The sequence below is a fragment of the Ylistrum balloti genome, unplaced genomic scaffold, assembly GCF_031769215.1.
Source record: "Ylistrum balloti isolate Yb309-2 unplaced genomic scaffold, AGI_CSIRO_Ybal_v1 Utg370102, whole genome shotgun sequence".
NCBI lineage: Eukaryota > Metazoa > Mollusca > Bivalvia > Pectinida > Pectinidae > Ylistrum > Ylistrum balloti.
The window spans coordinates 1-17,863 of NW_026782128.1; the positions used below are offsets into that span (position 1 = coordinate 1).

At 37.3% G+C, this 17,863-nt stretch overlaps 3 protein-coding genes across 6 annotated transcripts in view; 1 reads left to right on the top strand and 2 right to left on the bottom strand.

Moving 5' to 3' along the window:
- Positions 1-17: 17 nt before the first annotated feature.
- Positions 18-5,941, bottom strand: LOC132550047 (uncharacterized; the record flags this gene model as incomplete). The annotated part of the gene is made up of 2 exons (XM_060214046.1): positions 5,050-5,941; positions 18-426 (listed from the first exon to the last, which is right to left on the bottom strand). Coding segments are annotated over exons 1-2 (1,301 nt in total), but the record flags the coding sequence as incomplete, so codon positions are not given.
- Positions 5,942-6,456: 515 nt separating this feature from the next.
- Positions 6,457-13,535, bottom strand: LOC132550048 (uncharacterized). Its single transcript, XM_060214047.1, has 3 exons — positions 13,286-13,535; positions 8,005-8,142; positions 6,457-6,563 (listed from the first exon to the last, which is right to left on the bottom strand). The coding sequence occupies exons 1-3, from the start codon at positions 13,533-13,535 to the stop codon at positions 6,457-6,459; spliced, it is 495 nt and encodes a 164-aa protein (XP_060070030.1).
- Positions 13,536-15,768: 2,233 nt separating this feature from the next.
- LOC132550042 (membrane-associated protein Hem-like) overlaps positions 15,769-17,863 on the top strand; it is a 42,581-nt gene continuing 40,486 nt past the window's right edge. For all 4 annotated transcript variants that reach the window (XM_060214038.1, XM_060214041.1, XM_060214040.1 and 1 more), the window contains exon 1: positions 15,769-15,946. In XM_060214038.1, the coding sequence (XP_060070021.1) occupies positions 15,842-15,946 (105 nt within the window). In that variant the 5' untranslated portion in view covers positions 15,769-15,841. The remainder of the gene's footprint in view (positions 15,947-17,863) is intronic.

A 17,863-nucleotide genomic window follows, 5' to 3' on the forward strand; every position in this document is an offset into this window, starting at 1 on the left:
ATGTTGCAGTTCCAAACAGCGACTTGGAAATTTGTCCAATGAAGTCCAGTAAACCACGTTTGGATCTACCAGAACTATGAGTATTAGGAAAATATGAGTGTGGAATAAGACGATGAATTTCTCTTACCGTAGAATTGACATTAGACATACATTGAGTATGTAGATTGTTCAATGAATCGACAACTTGATTCGCCATTTTACATGTCTGTCGTTTACATGTTGGAATCCCTGGTAGGTACGATGGTGTGGGAAGAGGGATCTTGAATGTGTGGGTCCAATATTCCTGTCCAAGGTGTAACTGAGCAGTTGGTTCAAACAATATTCCATAATTCAATCTTTGGATTGGTGATGAATCTGTGACAACTAAGGGTATACAGAGGAACATCACAGCCAGAATGGTCCACAGTTGGAATACACTATTCACACCTATAGAAGAATGAGAAAAATAGACTTATTTAGTGATCTGTATACCGGTAGGAGTCTCTGGCCAGGAGATTTAAAGCACTAAATTGACAAATATTTGTCAAAATCTTAGTATCATCACACTAATAGGGTAAGAAAGAGAAAGGAAAGGAATTGGTGTGAAGGAATAGTGAAATCTCAATGTAGTTGTATATCTACTGCTGTGAAAAACATGTCAGGTTGGACTGTTTGTTCTTCCGTCTTTTCCCTTGTTGTTTCTTTGTGACATGAAATTCCCTTACTAATGAGGCAGGAAGATTACATTCAGGTTCTCAGGTTCGTTCTGAGTAACCTTTCCACTTAACACGGAATTCCTTTATTCCATTTCGAATTCTATAGCAAAGTAACCTATCAATTGGATACGTTTGCTGAGAATCTTGTGAGTTAGGTTGTACATCAGTTTTGTTATGAGATGAGGGAATACTCATTCCCTGTGATATAGGAATATCAACCTGAGTGTCACGTGAACCTGCTGCTTTAGGTACATGTGCATGTTTTGTAGCAACATCATGGTTGTGCTGATCAGGATGCAAGTTGGCATCATTGTTCTGAGGGATGGCATGATTGTGCCGTTCAGCATGATGCGTGTTGGCATCATTGTTCTGAGGATTTGCAGGATGCATGTTGGCATCATTTCTGACAGGCTGAAGAGGAGGATCAAGGGTAAGTCTACTTGTTGGATTAACATAAATTTTAAGCCTGTTTGCATGAATAAGGGATTTTATCTCCTTATGTGTGCTACATCGTCTAAGTTTGTATGTGTGATTGGGACCAACATCGACGATGTAAAATGGTCCATCCCATGGATTGTGTAGCTTGGGTGAGAGGCCTTGTGGGACTCTAGTAGAGTGTATCAAAACTAGATCTCCATTTCTAAACTGAGGTTCTTTAGCTTTACGATCGTGCTGTTGTTTTTGTTTGGCTTTAGCTGTTGTAATATTTTTCTCTGCCAATTCTTTCACATACTTCAGATGTTTTAATAGTGCTGTTACATGAGACTTGGCATCTTTGTTAAGACCTTCTTTTGGTATAAGGGAAGTGTCGAAAGGAAGATTCATCTCTTTGCCATATAGAAGATGATAAGGTGACATTTCAGAGGACTGAGTCGATGGACTCATTCGGAATGCCATAAGAATACCTGGCAAAAAGTCGGGCCAGTTTTGTTGATTTTCATCAACATAAGCTCTTAGACACTGAGCGAGTGTACTGTTCATCCGTTCACATGTTGAGTTTGTTTGGGGATGGTAAGAGCTAGTGAAATGTCTGGTGACCTGAAAAATTTCACAGACAGCTGTGACTATCTTAGAAAGAAAATTCTGTCCTCTGTCACTAACAATAGAGTGTGGGGCACCATATCTACTGAAAATTTCAGAGTAGAGTATTCGAGCTATTTCTTTGGAATCCTGTGTTCTGAGAGGAAAGGCCTCAGGCCACTTACTAAATGAGTCAACAACTAGTAAGATATATTTGTAACCTTCTGTTGAAGTGGTGATGGGACCTAAGATATCCATCTGGAGTCTTGAAAATGTATCTGTCACAGGCATAGGAGTAAGTGGTGCATTTCTCATGTTTGTCGGTTTCTTGACCCTCTGACATGTATCACATGTGCGAATATAGTCAGCTACATTTTGGTATATTTTAGGCCAATAGTATTTAAGTTGTATGGCATGATATGTTCTATCAAGACCTAAATGTGCTCCACCTGCCTGACTGTCATGATAGGATATTAAGACATCTTCTCGTAAAGATCGAGGTACAGCCAACTGGCGTACAGGAATTTGATCCTTTTGAGCAGATCGAGAGTAATAGAAATGATAGAGGATGTCATCCAGCAAGACATACTGATTAGAAAGAGACAGAACTCTGTCAGCATTGACCTTACCAGTTGGTAATACACCTGTTTGTAGATAGTGATAAAGATCAGAAAAGTCAGAACACTGTGACTGTAACAGTGCAACAGTATCAAGTGCAACAGGATCAGATATCTGAAAAATAGACTCACTTTGAGTCCGACCATTGCGAGAATACTCAAATGTCACTTGTAGGGAAGAATTTGAGCCAAATACTGTGGTGACGTCAGCAGAGGGTACACAGTCCTCAATGGGATAAGACTCTGAGGTACTGTAGGGTTGTCTTGACAGTGCATCAGCAACCTCATTTTTCTTACCTGTCCTGTAGATTATTTCATAGTCATAACTTTGCAAGAGTACAGACCATCGAGCTAACCTACCTGTTGAATTTTGTTTGATGTCTTTCAGCCATTTTAGCGCACTGTGATCTGAATAGATAGTGAAACTCTTACCTGCCAGAGAGACATGGTAGCATTTGATTCCTTCAACTATAGCAAGACCTTCTCGTTCTGAGATATTATACTTACGTTCACATGTGTTTAATGAATGTCCACCATAGGCAATGACTCTCTCGCTTATGGTCATAGAGTTGACCCAACACATAACTGATAGACTCATCGGAAGCATCAGTAGTAAGAATGAAAGGTTTAGAGTGGTCAGGATAAGCAAGAACAGGAGGAGAAGTAAGAGCAGTTTTGAGAGAATCAAAGGCATTCTGACAGTCAGATGTCCATTCAAACTTTCTGTCTGTTTTTGTGAGAGCATGTAAGGGTGCTGCTATCTTACTGTAGCCTTTTACAAATTTTCTGTAATGGTTACAGGGACCAAGAAATGATTTTACCTGTTTTTGGTTTGTTGGAGTTGGAAATGACTTAGCAGCATCTGTTTTTGTTGTGCCTACCTCAATACCATCTTTGGAGATCACATGACCAAGGTAATGTACACGTGGCCGTGCAAAGTAACATTTGCTAGGTTTTAGAGTAAGACCAGCAGTCTTGAGACGATCAAAGACTTGTTGAAGATGTTGAATGTGAGACTCAAATGAATGAGAGAACACTAAGATATCATCTACATACACTAAACAAGTCTTCCAGTTAAGATCTCTCAAAACCTTTGTCATTAGAGACTGGAAACTTGCTGGGCTGTTAACAAGTCCAAATGGCATTCGTTTCCATTGGTACACACCAGTAGGTGTAACAAAAGCAGACTTGTGGGCTGTTTGTGGATCCATTGGGATTTGCCAAAAACCTGAGGCAAGATCAAGACTGGAAAAGAATTGAGCCTTAGTTTCCCCTATGGAGTCAAAAACATCTTCCAGACGAGGAAGAGGAAAGGTAAATTGTTTTGTTACAGCATTTAGCTTTCTGTAGTCTATGGCAAAGCGTAACTGACCATTTTTCTTTTTGACCATTACAACAGGTGACTGCCACATAGATGTTGATTCTGAAATGATGTCATTATCAAGCATCTCTTGAATTTGACGTTCGGTTTCTGCTTTTACCTCAGGAGACTGACGATAAAATCTTTGTCTTATAGGAGTTGCCTTCCCTGTTTCTATTGTATGGTAGTCATACGTAGTTTTGCCAAGTTCTGATAAATTTGTTGCAAATACAGATCTGTTATTGTTCAAGAAAGTGATGAGAATATTTTTCTGTTTCTCTGACAGATCTGAATTATCCAAATCAAATGAAAATTCAGATAATTCAGAGGTAGAAGACGAAGCTACATGTTTTTGTTTACTCTGATCTTGACCATGAGTTGACTGAAGAGAAGTGACTTTGTCATTGTCAATGACAGATACTGACGCTACAGCCTTATTTCTTAAAATAACGACATCTTTATCCGTAGGGTTCATAACCTGAAGTACAGTTTTCTTACCTGCATGGACAACAGCAACACATTTAGCACCTGCAATACCTAACTTTGGAAGATCCGGTAAGGGTTCAAGTAAAACATTTGATCCTATAGGGAGAGTGGATACATCTACCTGTATGTTTGAGATACACATTGAAGGTATAGTGATACGAGTTGAAGTTCTTGCGATTCCTACGTTAGTGTCTACAGAGAAAACAGTGTCAGATACAGGTTCTCGAAGTTGTAGAGTTCTAGAAGATGCATTGAAAACAGCTTTGTTTTCCTCAAGAAAGTCCATACCTAGAATGAGGGGTTGGTGGAATTTTTCAAAAACATGAAATACTTGTGTAATGAACAAAACAAAACGAGATGGGCAAGGATACAGACCCTAAACTGCAGTGATTCTCACCACCTGCTACTAAAACACTTATAGAAGAACACTTCTGTAGCGTTGACATATTAAAGTTAACTTTTTCTAACAAAGGTAGGACTACACAAGATATAGATGCTCCTGTATCTACTAAAGCTTTTACAGGTGTGCCATACAATTCAACACTCACAGTGTTCCTATCAACAGGGGTGACCAAGTTAACATTGGTAACATGCTTGCTGACTGTGTTTTTAGTTAGACTCCTACCACTACTACTGTTAGGGTTAAGTGCAGTCTGGAGAGTATGTGCCCTTTGAGTATTCGTGTTAGTACAGTTTAGGTGCCTATCCTTGCTAGGGATAGGCGCGTATCCCTATTGTGAATTCTGCATGCTGTTGGAGTGCATATTGGTTCTCTGTCCTCTACACACTGATTTGATGTGACCTAACTTGCCACAATTATAACACCTTAACTTAAACGCTGGACATTGGGTGCGATCTGTGCATGACTTACCACAACCTTGACACTGTCTTTGTGATTGATGATGGTGGTCTGTTCTGCTTTGCCGGTAGTGCTGTTGCTGCTGTCGACTTTGCTTCCATGGCTGCTGCTGCTGTCGTCGTTGTTGATTTTGCTGCTGCTGCTGGAGTTGGTTGACCTGTTGAACTATTGTTGATGATAAGTCTTTTGTCATTTGTGTAAACTTGTCAACCAACAAGTCTATGCTTTTTACTTCTGACGAGTCAACAAAACACTCGAGTTCCTCTGTTGCCAGTTGGACTGCTTTGCGGAGATCTAGGAAAGTTGTTGGTTCTTTTCCAATAACCCTTGCTCTGACACTGGGTAATAGTCCTTGAGTTGCAGCTTTAACTTTGTAACACTCTGGTAAGGCAGCTCCCAGTCCAGTTTTTTCTGCTCTTTCTATGAAAGCCAGGGCAGTTTCTGAGTTTTCCTGTTTTAATGACATAAATGTCATGTCATTGTCTTTTGTTCCAAATCTATCAAAAAAAGCTGTTTTGAAATTTTCCAGTGATGCTGTTGAAGCCTGTGGTTGTGTTTGTATCCACAGAGCAGCTGGGCCCTCTAGAATCAATGGTAAGGCACTTAACATTTTTTGCTCAGAGTAGTTTTGAATGGTCATCCAGGCCTCCATGCTTGAGTACCACAGTTGAGGTGACTCGGTTCCATCATATTTTTTTATTTGTATGTGAGCCATTGTACTTGTTTCGTCTGGTTCTTCAACAATGTCCACTTGTACAGAATTATCAATCTGTACTGATTCACTTATATCAACTTCTTCTGAAGAGTCATTGTTAATCTCAGCTTCTGATGTCTCAGCTCTAGTCTTCTGGCTTCTTGTTGATACCCCTTGGTTTCTATAATTAATAGGTTTTTTTCCAGGCATTCGGGGTCTCTAGGATTCTCTACCAAGTTTTCATGTGGTTTTTTTTCTTCTTTTTTTTTTAAGATTTTGTTTCTGTTTATTCTTCGTCCAAGCTCTGAGTGCTCTAGACAATAATAGTGAAATACAAGGTAAATTTTACCTTAATGGAAAATAATCATTCTTGTCTCTATAAATACAAATGTTGGATTAATCACCATACAATTACGTATAAATAGAGGAAGTTGCTATTACAAATATAAAGAGAAACTTTGCCTGTTTTTGAATCAACAATTTCTTTTGTATGGATGACTGAGACATGAATACATACACAACAAACTATATACAACATTTAACAAATCATACACAACTTACACTTAGAGTCAAAGAAACAACTTTTGAAATAAAAAGTATTAAACGATATTTGTGAATAAATTCAAACTTGAATTGACAATGGATACAAGTACATATGAAAAGTAAAATACAAAGTTGCTTACCTGTAATATAAAATGGACAGCTGTTTAAGATTTTGTTGTCGTTTATTCTTCGTCCAAGCTCTGAGTGAAGAGCTGGGCAGTGATACCAAAATCTAAACAGACTGACCGAAGGATCTCTGCATTCTGATTGGTCAGTTTCATGTCCATCTCTGAACTGATTGGTCAGATCGTAATTATTGCTCAAACAATAAAAACTAACTAGTTTACGTTGACATGACGCGCACGCATCTACCCGTACTGTCGCTAATTGGCACTCAATACCTGACACGACTGTCAGACAATTAACTGACCAGGTGAGATTACAGGTAAGTTGTAAATGCCATTAAATGACTTTACAGGAACAAAGGAAGGTAAACCAGGACATACAGGTGTTTTCTTCCAGTGACCATAGAGTAAATAAAATTACATAAACTATGTATATGTTCTTTGTTCGTTAACTAGACAAAGCTAATGTCTTACAGCGTGGGTAAAATCTTATCACACATATCAAAGAAAACTATGTAATGCTTAAGTGCTGACAAGCACATATTGTAAACCTGACACTCTTGATAAACTTGTACTACATACTTTCTGTTTCTGAATATTTCAAATTCTTAAAACTATATATTTCTCTTCTTATTTTCTAATTCTAGTAAAACATGGTTTTCTAAAGAAAAAATCTGTAACGAACTTTTTTATGAAAAACAAAGATTTCCACTATGAAAATACCACGGTCACACTATTTATAGACACTTGATCTGTTTGCTAGACGTGATCATAATATAATAGGTAGATATTTGAGCTTCTGTCACTAAATATTTACAGAAATAATTGAAACGCTCGTACAACTCCTAATTTTTAAAAACTTTCCTTGACTTAAGAATAATTTGGTGTGAGGAAGAGAAATCTATAATACATACTATATATTATATAAATATCAAATAGATATGGTATTGATAGAATATAATTAAATATCGCATACCAAGAACGGCGGCTGCACATCAATATGTACAACACAATTATTTTACAATTCAAATTTAACAAAATTTATTATGTAATTGAGCAAAAACACTCAAAAACAAAAAACGGAGTTTGCTTAAAATAAATCGCGAGACGTTTATGCCAAGTTACACTTCGAGGATCAGAGAAATAAAAAGGACAGTTAATCCTTATAGTTTAATCACATATTCTAATATGTCAATATTTTTGACATCTTTCACGGACTCTTTTCTATGATAATTTTCCTGCGCCGGTAGGCAACTGTGACACAGTATGTCCTATATATTCTATACGTCTACAGCATGGAATGAAATGTTTCTTAATATCTAGGTTAGTCTGCTCTTTTGTTCTACTACTAACATTCCGTTGAAGCTTGCTTTCAGCTACTCAATGATCGGGACAGAAAGACAAAAGTGGCGAGCCTATTTTCTTTTTCTCCATATAATTTACATCCGTGCGATATTGTTGTATAACGTGACTTGTGCATGGCTAAATATTTACAGTATTATTACCTTAATTAGGCGGGTCTTTTTCTCGACAATGTTTCTGCTTTTATTGGTTGTATAGAAAACAAGTAATTTTACTAAGTATAGCTGTATCATTGAAACCTACTTGTCAAAATGGTGGTGGCAACAGCAGGGATGGCGATCGTCTTAGATGCACAGCAGGAGGCTACAAAGACCAGGACAATGGAGGCAGCACCGGTACACAGCGATATTGCGACAATGTACTGGGACGCCGTCAGCCAGTCTGAAACATTGGACACATGCTACACAATATTCTTACTGGCGAACATTCACTGGAACGACGACGGCCAATTTTCTGCAACACAACATACTCATATAGCGACCCTAGGCTGGGAAGCCGTCAGCCAATCCGACACATGGGACACAAGCTTACACAACATATTCATATAGCGACCCTATGATTGGACGCCGTTAGCCAACCTGACACATGGGACACAAGCTTACACTACACATTCATATAGCCACCCTAGGCTGGGACGCCGTCAGCCAACCTGACACATGGAACACAAGCTTACACTACCCATTCCTATAGCGACACTATACTGGGACGTCGTCAGCCAACCTGGCACATGGAACACAAGCTTACACTACCCATTCCTATAGCGACACTATACTGGGACGCCGTCAGCCAACCTGACACATGGAACACAAGCTTACACTACCCATTCCTATAGCGACACTATACTGGGACGTCGTCAGCCAACCTGGCACATGGAACACAAGCTTACACTACCCATTCCTATAGCGACACTATACTGGGACGCCGTCAGCCAACCTGGCACATGGAACACAAGCTTACACTACCCATTCCTATAGCGACACACGCCGTCAGCCAACCTGGCACATGGAACACAAGCTTACACTACCCATTCCTATAGCGACACTATACTGGGACGCCGTCAGCCAACCTGGCACATGGAACACAAGCTTACACTACACATTCCTATAGCGACACTATACTGGGACGCCGTCAGCCAACCTGGCACATGGAACACAAGCCTACACTACCCATTCCTATAGCGACACTATACTGGGACGCCGTCAGCCAACCTGGCACATGGAACACAAGCTTACACTACCCATTCCTATAGCGACACTATACTGGGACGCCGTCAGCCATCTAATACATTGGAAACAATACACGAATCATAGGAATACTTATGCTGCGCATTTCAGAAAGTAATAGAAGCCCATGGTAACTTTTACTGGTTCCTGACATGTTTTTTCCCCCAAATTTCTACTAGGTATTTGAGGTCACTGGTTGTGCGGGATAGTCCAATACGACCCAGGTCCCTGATAGTATACCCATTCGTACCATTTCATTAATAAGATTGCATAGACAATTGCGTCGTATAACAAGTCTATATAATTTCTCGCCATCAAATGACCAAAGTAGACCCAACTATGAAATTAATAGATAATTATTTGCAGACAATTTGGTAAAGAAAATTTAACACAAAACAAGATTAAACGACTGTTGGGGAAAGTAACTCGTGATGAAAACATCTCACACATCCCACACACATTAACATCGGCATACAAGTACATCAAGTATAACTATATTATTTTCAGCTTATATTCACCATTATATATACAGATATTGGCAGACTTAAACCAAATAATCCGTTTGAATTACAGGTTACTAATAGAATAGTTAATTAATTGATACATGCACCAGTGTAAGTATTTAGAATATCAAGATAAAAACTTGCACTAGTCAGCTGCCAAGCTCTACTAGAATCTCTTACGTAACCAAGAATCATCCTGGATTTTTATAAAAGTAAAATACAATTTAAAACGACGGTATTTTCCATTAAAACAATGCTTGAGAATTTGTTGATGTTCCGGCCCATCACAATCAGGAAAATTTTGGAGAAGATGTGATTATAATTGCCATAGCTGTACACAGAGTAGTTGTTTATCATTAAATGTAGGACATTCCAAACATTAATGAGGTACCGGTGCATGTTCTTCAGATAAAAACTAGGCTATTAGTAAGACTGTCGTGGTATAAACCAGGTTTTAAATCACAACAGGATTTTTTAAGTTTACGTAAAGTAACATTAGCTCTTTTGTTATGAAAAAAACCACAGCAGATTCACTACCAGTAACGATCAAATGACTGTTTAATGCTGTAGTAGAGAGATAATTTGGACAATTAGCAGAGTTAATTTAACTTCATTGTGTGACACATTGGAGGGAAACAGCTGTCAGAATAGTTATAAGTTCCTCAAAAGTGAGGGTTAAAAGGTCGTGCCTTTTATTATTGATAAATGGGGTTTATTACATTCTGTGATTATTCAGGTGAATGCCTATGTATAATTTTGTACAATATTATATGTTTGTGTTCAGTTCTTTTTTCCTACTTTGATGTCTCATAACGAAGACCTGTTATAATCCTAGCTGCTTCGAGTTGCATAGATTCAAGATATTTTTTCCTGCTGTGTACAATTATCATATTACAAAGTTGGACTAATAAATACCATTTATATTTTAATTACTTTTCCTTCGACTTAAGTCTCGACATGACGAAGACCATACATTCAGTTATTGTAAGTTTTATGTATATACCCTAAGAAAAGTATATACATACATATTACCGTGTCCTTGACCCGTGTACATGAGTTTCAGTGCCACCAATTGTCTAACAGTGTGCACCATGACACATATTATCAAGCCAATCCCATAGCGACATCCAAACACGATAACTTATCTGTATACATTCTATAGTGTTTAAATACCACACATCCAGTTGCCCATAAAAAGTTTCTCTTTCACGTATATACGTAATATGTATATTAGGTGCTATAACAAAGTCTATCCGTTAAAGTGCAGAAGCTTGGACAGAATTGATCTGTGACCAGTCTCAACAAATCTACAGCTATTCAATTCTTTTTTTTAAATGCACCAAATTTTTTCAGTTCATATTTGAAAATTTGATAAATTCTAATCATGATTTGAGCTACGGGGACAAGGAGTACCGAAGTTTTTTTTAACCCTGTAAACAATCCTCATAGTCGACAGGTGACCTCGTATTATTTTACGTTGGATCAAAGAATCGAACCCCGAGCGGCTAGTAGCTCGCATGGCAAGATGTGCTAGTCAATGTTTGGTACGGTGAAGGATCCAAGGGCCATTATCCGCCCATACACTTTCAGCGTCTGTAGAAAGCTATAAGTAATCGGGTTGTAAAATTTGGTCAGAAGGTACCTAGTATGGAGTGCTACAAAGTTCCATATATCAATGACCTTGGCCTATCTTCAAGATCACATGGTTAAACATGCGAAAAAACCTTTGAGAATCTTTTCAAGGTTTTAGACGACCTGGAGTCAAGATATTCTGCTATCAGGTATTTAGGACGAAGTATATATTAATTAATGATCTTGACTTGAAGGTGACAGAGGTGAAACATAATGAGTTGCAGAAGACCCACGATACTTTTCATTGGCTAATAATTGTAGGATGAACTGCTATAGATATATATTGTATGTTCTTTTGCACAGTCACAGGGGTAAATTATCTAAAAAAAATTTAAATGAACCTTCTGTTAACTTTTTGAAGCGGTAGAGTACTGCCACTAAACCAGAATGGAATGATTTAAAGTGTCTACGTTTAAATTACCTTGATCAAGGTTCCAGTAATGAAATATTTATAATGTATATAATGTAAAAATGTTATAATGTAAAACACTTTATCAATTTTAATATAGATACATAAAAATGTACTCATATCCCCATATAACGACCCCGCATTTGTAACATAACGTTATCATATTATATACATCCCAATCCCCATATAACGACCCCGCATTTACTATATAACGTTATCATATTATATACTTCCCACCCCCCATATAAATACCCCGCTTTTGTTACATAACGGTAACATATAACATTGCTATCTGTATTTATCATTTCTACATTATCACAGATCAAATGACTTTAATGAGTTAAAACTTTCATATAAAAATATATTCAAGTTATTGTTTTGGCACATAAGTTGTTTCTTTCCTTTTTAAAAGTAAATATATGGTGTTGACACGTCGCAGCTGATTCGATATTCGAGGGGGTGTTTCCAGTGTCACGATTTTCAGGCCAAATGTTATCAACTGACAGATAAACTCGCGTCACGTGGTTTTGAGAGATGAAGGTTATGGAGATTACATGGGAAATTTAATGAGACTTGTATCATTTCTTTGGATGATATAAAGTTATATGTGTTCGATACTGGTTGGTATAACTGTTGTACTGTTGTCTATATTGTCCTCCCTCGGGAACGTGGATAAGATTGACCGAGATTTGCATAGCGTTATCGCCAACAGAGCAGAAAACGTTTACCCTTCCGAAACATCCGATCTGATATGATTATATTGCCCCCTATCCGGCCTTTGTAATCTAGATTACTATACATTGTTCATGTTACCTTTCCCCGCATTTTATTCTTTTTTCTTTATATCAGATATATATGTTTGAGGTTATCTATCTACCTGTTCAGCCTCCGTTTTTGACTATGACATTTTTACCGATAATTCCGCATTTCCGTATTCCGTCAGAAGGCATAATCATCTAGAATCCCTCCTCTGTAATATGTGAGATACGTTTTTATTAGGAACGCAGCAGTAATATGATGAATTTACCTTGAATCCATCCGCTAATAATTGTAAGGTTACAAATTCATGTTACGATACATAAAATGGCAAATTTTCCTTGGGCCCAACAAGTCATGACCCTACATTATCATAGATCATAGGACCCTAAATGAATTTTTATTTTATATCAATTTTATGAAAAGATTCTTACAAGTTTTTATTTTAATGAGTCTTGCCGACTCTCCGTTTTACATTGTGAGGGGACAAGTTTACCTGGGAATCACTATTTCAACCCGTGAGGTGACACCTATTTATTACACACTGTGAAAATGTGTTTAAATTTAATGTGTTTAAAGTTTAAATGTAACTTCAACAAATAAAATGGTAAGTTTTCATTTAATTATCCATTTTAACCTTTGTTTTTATAAAATATGAGATTTCTCATTTATCTGAAACTCCTGAAATAAAAACTATAAGATGACTTTACCTGCTGCCCGTCCATTGTGACCAATTTACCAGGGACATCATTTGAGGTGATAAGTATACCTGGACACCCCTTTCCTTCATAAAAACATATGTGGGGTCAAACCAGGGACCCCTTTATTGTATTGAATGACATATTTATTTTCCCCGAGACACTTTCAAAACAACAAATTAGGTGAAAAGTTGGCCTGAAACCAGCCTATTCTAATAACTGAGGTGACCAATTTACCTTGGACTCCATTATTATCCTTAAGGTGACAATTTTACCTGGGACCCATTCATGATTAAAATTTACCTGGGACCCCTCCGTTAGTGCTGTAGTAGTTGCTGACGGTACCACAGCATATGTTGTTGCTGACGATGGTACAATGACTCCACAGCCCCTGATACCCGCTCGTTCCTGACGAGGTATACGTAAAGTCGAACCAGGCAGGGGCGACAGCTCCACACAGATGAAGAGCAAAGGCAGCTATCATCACAAACGAACTGACGATCAGTGGGATACCCACCGCACAGAATTCCACACAACATGTAACTACCGGCATTGTTTTTTTTCTCCCGATACAGCACCACAACTGATGTTTTATCAATAAAAAATACCCAGTTTACACTCGGTTAAAAACGAAACGCTCTCCAGAACCTACGTGTGCAGGGGGTTTTAATCTAAAAATGGTCTCTGACGTTTGAGTCTATTTACTTTGGCCTTGTGAGACACAGTATTGAAGCACTTGCCAGTGTATATTTATAACATAGAAAGATGTAATTTGATCTTTGTTTATACAAAATAGAACGAATTCTCCATGGAATATTTCGACTATGACCTGCCGCTTTGATTGCATGTATAATTGTGTCATAATGTGACATACTAGTTTCTTTTTCTGACACACATTGTACAGATATATAATGTGTGGTTGTATTATTGTCAATAATCGTGATGATTTTGATCTCCTTGTTGTGAAGACACAACCGATAGTGTTTACTTGTCGTATTTGATTCCATATCTAAGGACCTGTTCTCAATATCACGATTTTCGTGACAGATGTCCTCAACTGCCAAACTCATAACATTAGGTTTCAAGAGAAGCAGGTTGGAGATTACGAAGAAGTTGTATTATCATACTAAATGAACGCAATGACACGTATTCTATTTCTTTGTACGATGTGAAGTTAGATGTGTTCGATGCTCAATGGTCTAAATGATAACTGTTGTTTACATTATTCTCATTTGGGAACGTGGATTGGATTAAATCAAATTTGCATACCGATGAAGCAGAAAACTCTTACCCTTCCGGAACACCTATGTTTTTTTTTCTTTTTTCATCGGTCACCATGTGCATCTTTCTTGTTTTTCCTCAAGCACCAATGACCTGGCAGCATCATTCTGATATAGTGAACCATTGGGGGAGGGGTTTCCTTAACTGGTTACCAGTTCCAATAGCCATATTTTCTTATCAAATGCTTTCCCTAACTAGTTACCTATGACTGGCTTCTCGTTGCGTTATTTTCCGTACTCGAAGTCTTTATCCGAAACCTTATTTCCATTACAGACCAGCTTCATTAACTGGTACCTGTAACCTAGTTGAGGGTTTCAGTAGCTGTTTACTAGTCTATTGTGTACCAAGTCTGTTCTCATGCTATATAGGTCAAGACAAATATACCTTTCGCTTTTTGCTAATTATCCAATAAGTGGTGTCGATCCTTTTTTTTAAATTCGTGATTAATATGAACTATCTATATTTCGTCAAATATAACTTACCATGTAGACGACATATTATTATTTGTTTTATAAATTCTATAGACGACATCTCATTATTTTTATTATAAATTCTATAGACATCCCATTATTTTTATTATAAATTCTATAGACGACACCCCATTATTTTTATTATAAATTCTATAGACGACATCCCATTATTTTTATTATAAATTCTATAGACGACATCTCATTATTTTTATTATAAATTCTATAGACGACATCTCATCATTTTTATTATAAATTCTATAGACGACATCCCATGCTCATTAGTATGCCTTGTGGTTTTATTGCCGTTCGCCCTATTATCCTTCTGGAACGTGAAACGTGAAATTATTTTAAGGCATTAGATGGACTTCAAAAATAACCCTAACACAAACCAAATATAGATAGGCCCCCAACTCATCCTTTTAGCTTCTGGAAATGTTTAACGGCCGTGGAGCCGTCTACAAAACTGCTACATACGGTTCCAACCCACTCAATGAAAGGAATGCAGGTCGTCCCCTCACGTCGCCAGAACAACAACGTTCGTCGGTGAGACGATACGCGGATATGGAAGGAGAGTGTCAATCAATATAAATTTAGTGACGGGTGTCAATGAAGCAAAAGACGCTTCAATACTCTTCGGGAACACATGACCTGTTATTTCCCCTTGTACTTTTCACGAAACTTCGTGTAAAACTTTCTTTTGTTCACATTTACTCTAATTTCATCGAATTTGTGCTTGAGTTAAGATTCTGTTGGGCCTAACATGTCGATGTTTCAAGTTGTTGTATATTGAACGCCGTCCCTTTGTCCCTCCTTCACCCAAGAAAGTCAACGGCCAACTTCAAATGTCTTCATCTGAACAAAGGAAGAATTGGCTACCCAGATTTGCTTAGTTGTCATCCAGTAAGCTAGAATGCTCTTTTTGAAATGCACTATATTATCTCAGTGGCTTCAACCGGAGAGAAAAAAGAAACAGACTATAATAGACAAAACCGGAAGTAGAGAAAGTCTCGTTTTGAGTGAGGAAGTGGAAAGTTAAGATGGATGCCGATTGATAATATTGACATCATACCTCAAACATTCAGTGTTGCTGTCGTCTCATCTGGTCACCATGTCGAGAGCATTGATACCCAGTCAACAGAAGCTTGCTGAGAAGCTGACGGTCCTGACTGACAGAGGCCGTGGAATGCTTACTCGTATTTACAACATAAAAAAGGTGTGGCATTGTTTTGGTTGCTGAAAATATTGATGAAATGTCACATCAGTGCTTTAACACCAAGCTGTTCAAACACATCATTTCCCCGCAAATGTAACATACGATAACTGTCACATTGCAATCCGTAGATGTTTCAACATCAATTGGGATACAAATGGTGTAATTAGGTTCAGAAAACAAAACTAAATCTCTATATCTATGACCAATTCCTTAGAATACGACTTTTCGAAAATGTTTGTTTCCTTATTTATCAAAGTGTGCAACATTTTAGTTTTATCACAGTGTGTCGTAGTAATTTATAGACGTTTCGTTCGAATGCTACTCCAATGATATCGGCCAGTCTATCTAAAAAGTGGAAAGAGTTGTCAACATTCTGCAAATATCTTTACAAATACGTAATAAAGTTTCTGATCATATGATATTTTTTGGTGTCGGTAAATTTATTCAGTGTTATGAAAGATAAGATTATTCATTGTTATTAAAGAAATTTTCGGAAAACGGCTTTTGTTGATTGTTGACACTTTTTAGATAGACCAATGAAGGTAGTTGAGCCAATAAGAGGAGAAACAGGTGTTATTTTTCTTTCATCCTTGCTCTTGGATCCTAAAGTATGAGACAAAGGGACCATTGATTGCATAATTAATTACAGCACTGACATATGTCCCATTTATCTGTGTTCAATGATGGTTGATAATATCAGAAATGAAAAATGTTTACATGGTTTTGAGATATCTTGTGTAACACAGTAATACTGTATAACATGTGATTTTATTCATTTGTGGGTAGAATGATCATAATGATCTATAACCTCGGTTTCTACCGCTCCAAATCAACAATAGTAGAATTATACTGACTACAAAATGCTTGAAATCCACAATACACGGTTTGAGATATTATAGTTGCTTTTAGTATTTAGAGCATGATATTTTTCTGTATAGATAGAAATATCAATGCGTACGTAAATTGTGAGTGGTATATGACACATGTTATGTGGTGTGTGTCTGATGTAGTGTACACTACAACGTTTGATGTAAATTCATATGAGTGTGTATGTCTTAATATATCATCAACATATGCAGCAATCCTTCCCACAGCACATGTACATTGCAGCTATGAAACTACATCTCAGTAAACAGCTCTGTGTCGGCCTACATACTTGATGCAGGTCATATTCACTATAATTACTGGTATATCCTGTATTGGTTGATCATAGACTTAGATAAAGAATGTTCAGCAACATCCTGATCAGTGAATAGCACGAATATAAATGCTCCCAGTAAATCAGGAGTATATATGTAACCTGACATGCACTATAAGTGATCTCGGCCTTGTGCACTTCTTAAACAATCATTTTTGGACATTTTTGCATTAGGTTACAATCCTCAGCTAGATATTAGACATAAGGCTGTGTTGTTTATGTTAAGCTGATCAGAGTAATTACAGGACTGAAGTGGACATATGGTTATATGAATGTGTGTTTACTGCAGGGAGTATGTATCATGGTACATATACAATGAATTATAATTCATTATCAAATCAAGTCTTTATTTTAGAATATCAATTCCAATCACTATACTTCTGCCTGTTAGAGCATTTCAATCTCGTCTTTCATTTTTATCACCAAAGCACAAAATCTAGTTGAAAATAAATCGGAAGAAATTAAAACACATACATGGCATCGTCCTAGCTATTACTTTACTTAAAAATGAGTTAGATTTATGTTCTATGTTAAAAACAAGCTGTTCAATGTGCTGCTTCTATTTTGAAACTGACTGTTATCACATGTGTTTTATCTCGGCCTCCAGATGTCTGTAAGTATAGAAGGCGTGTGTAGTGGAATGCATGCCTCCAACCACACCCCCTTGTTATAGTGAACCTGTTTGTTGTCGCGTTTATTACATGAATATTTTACTTTAT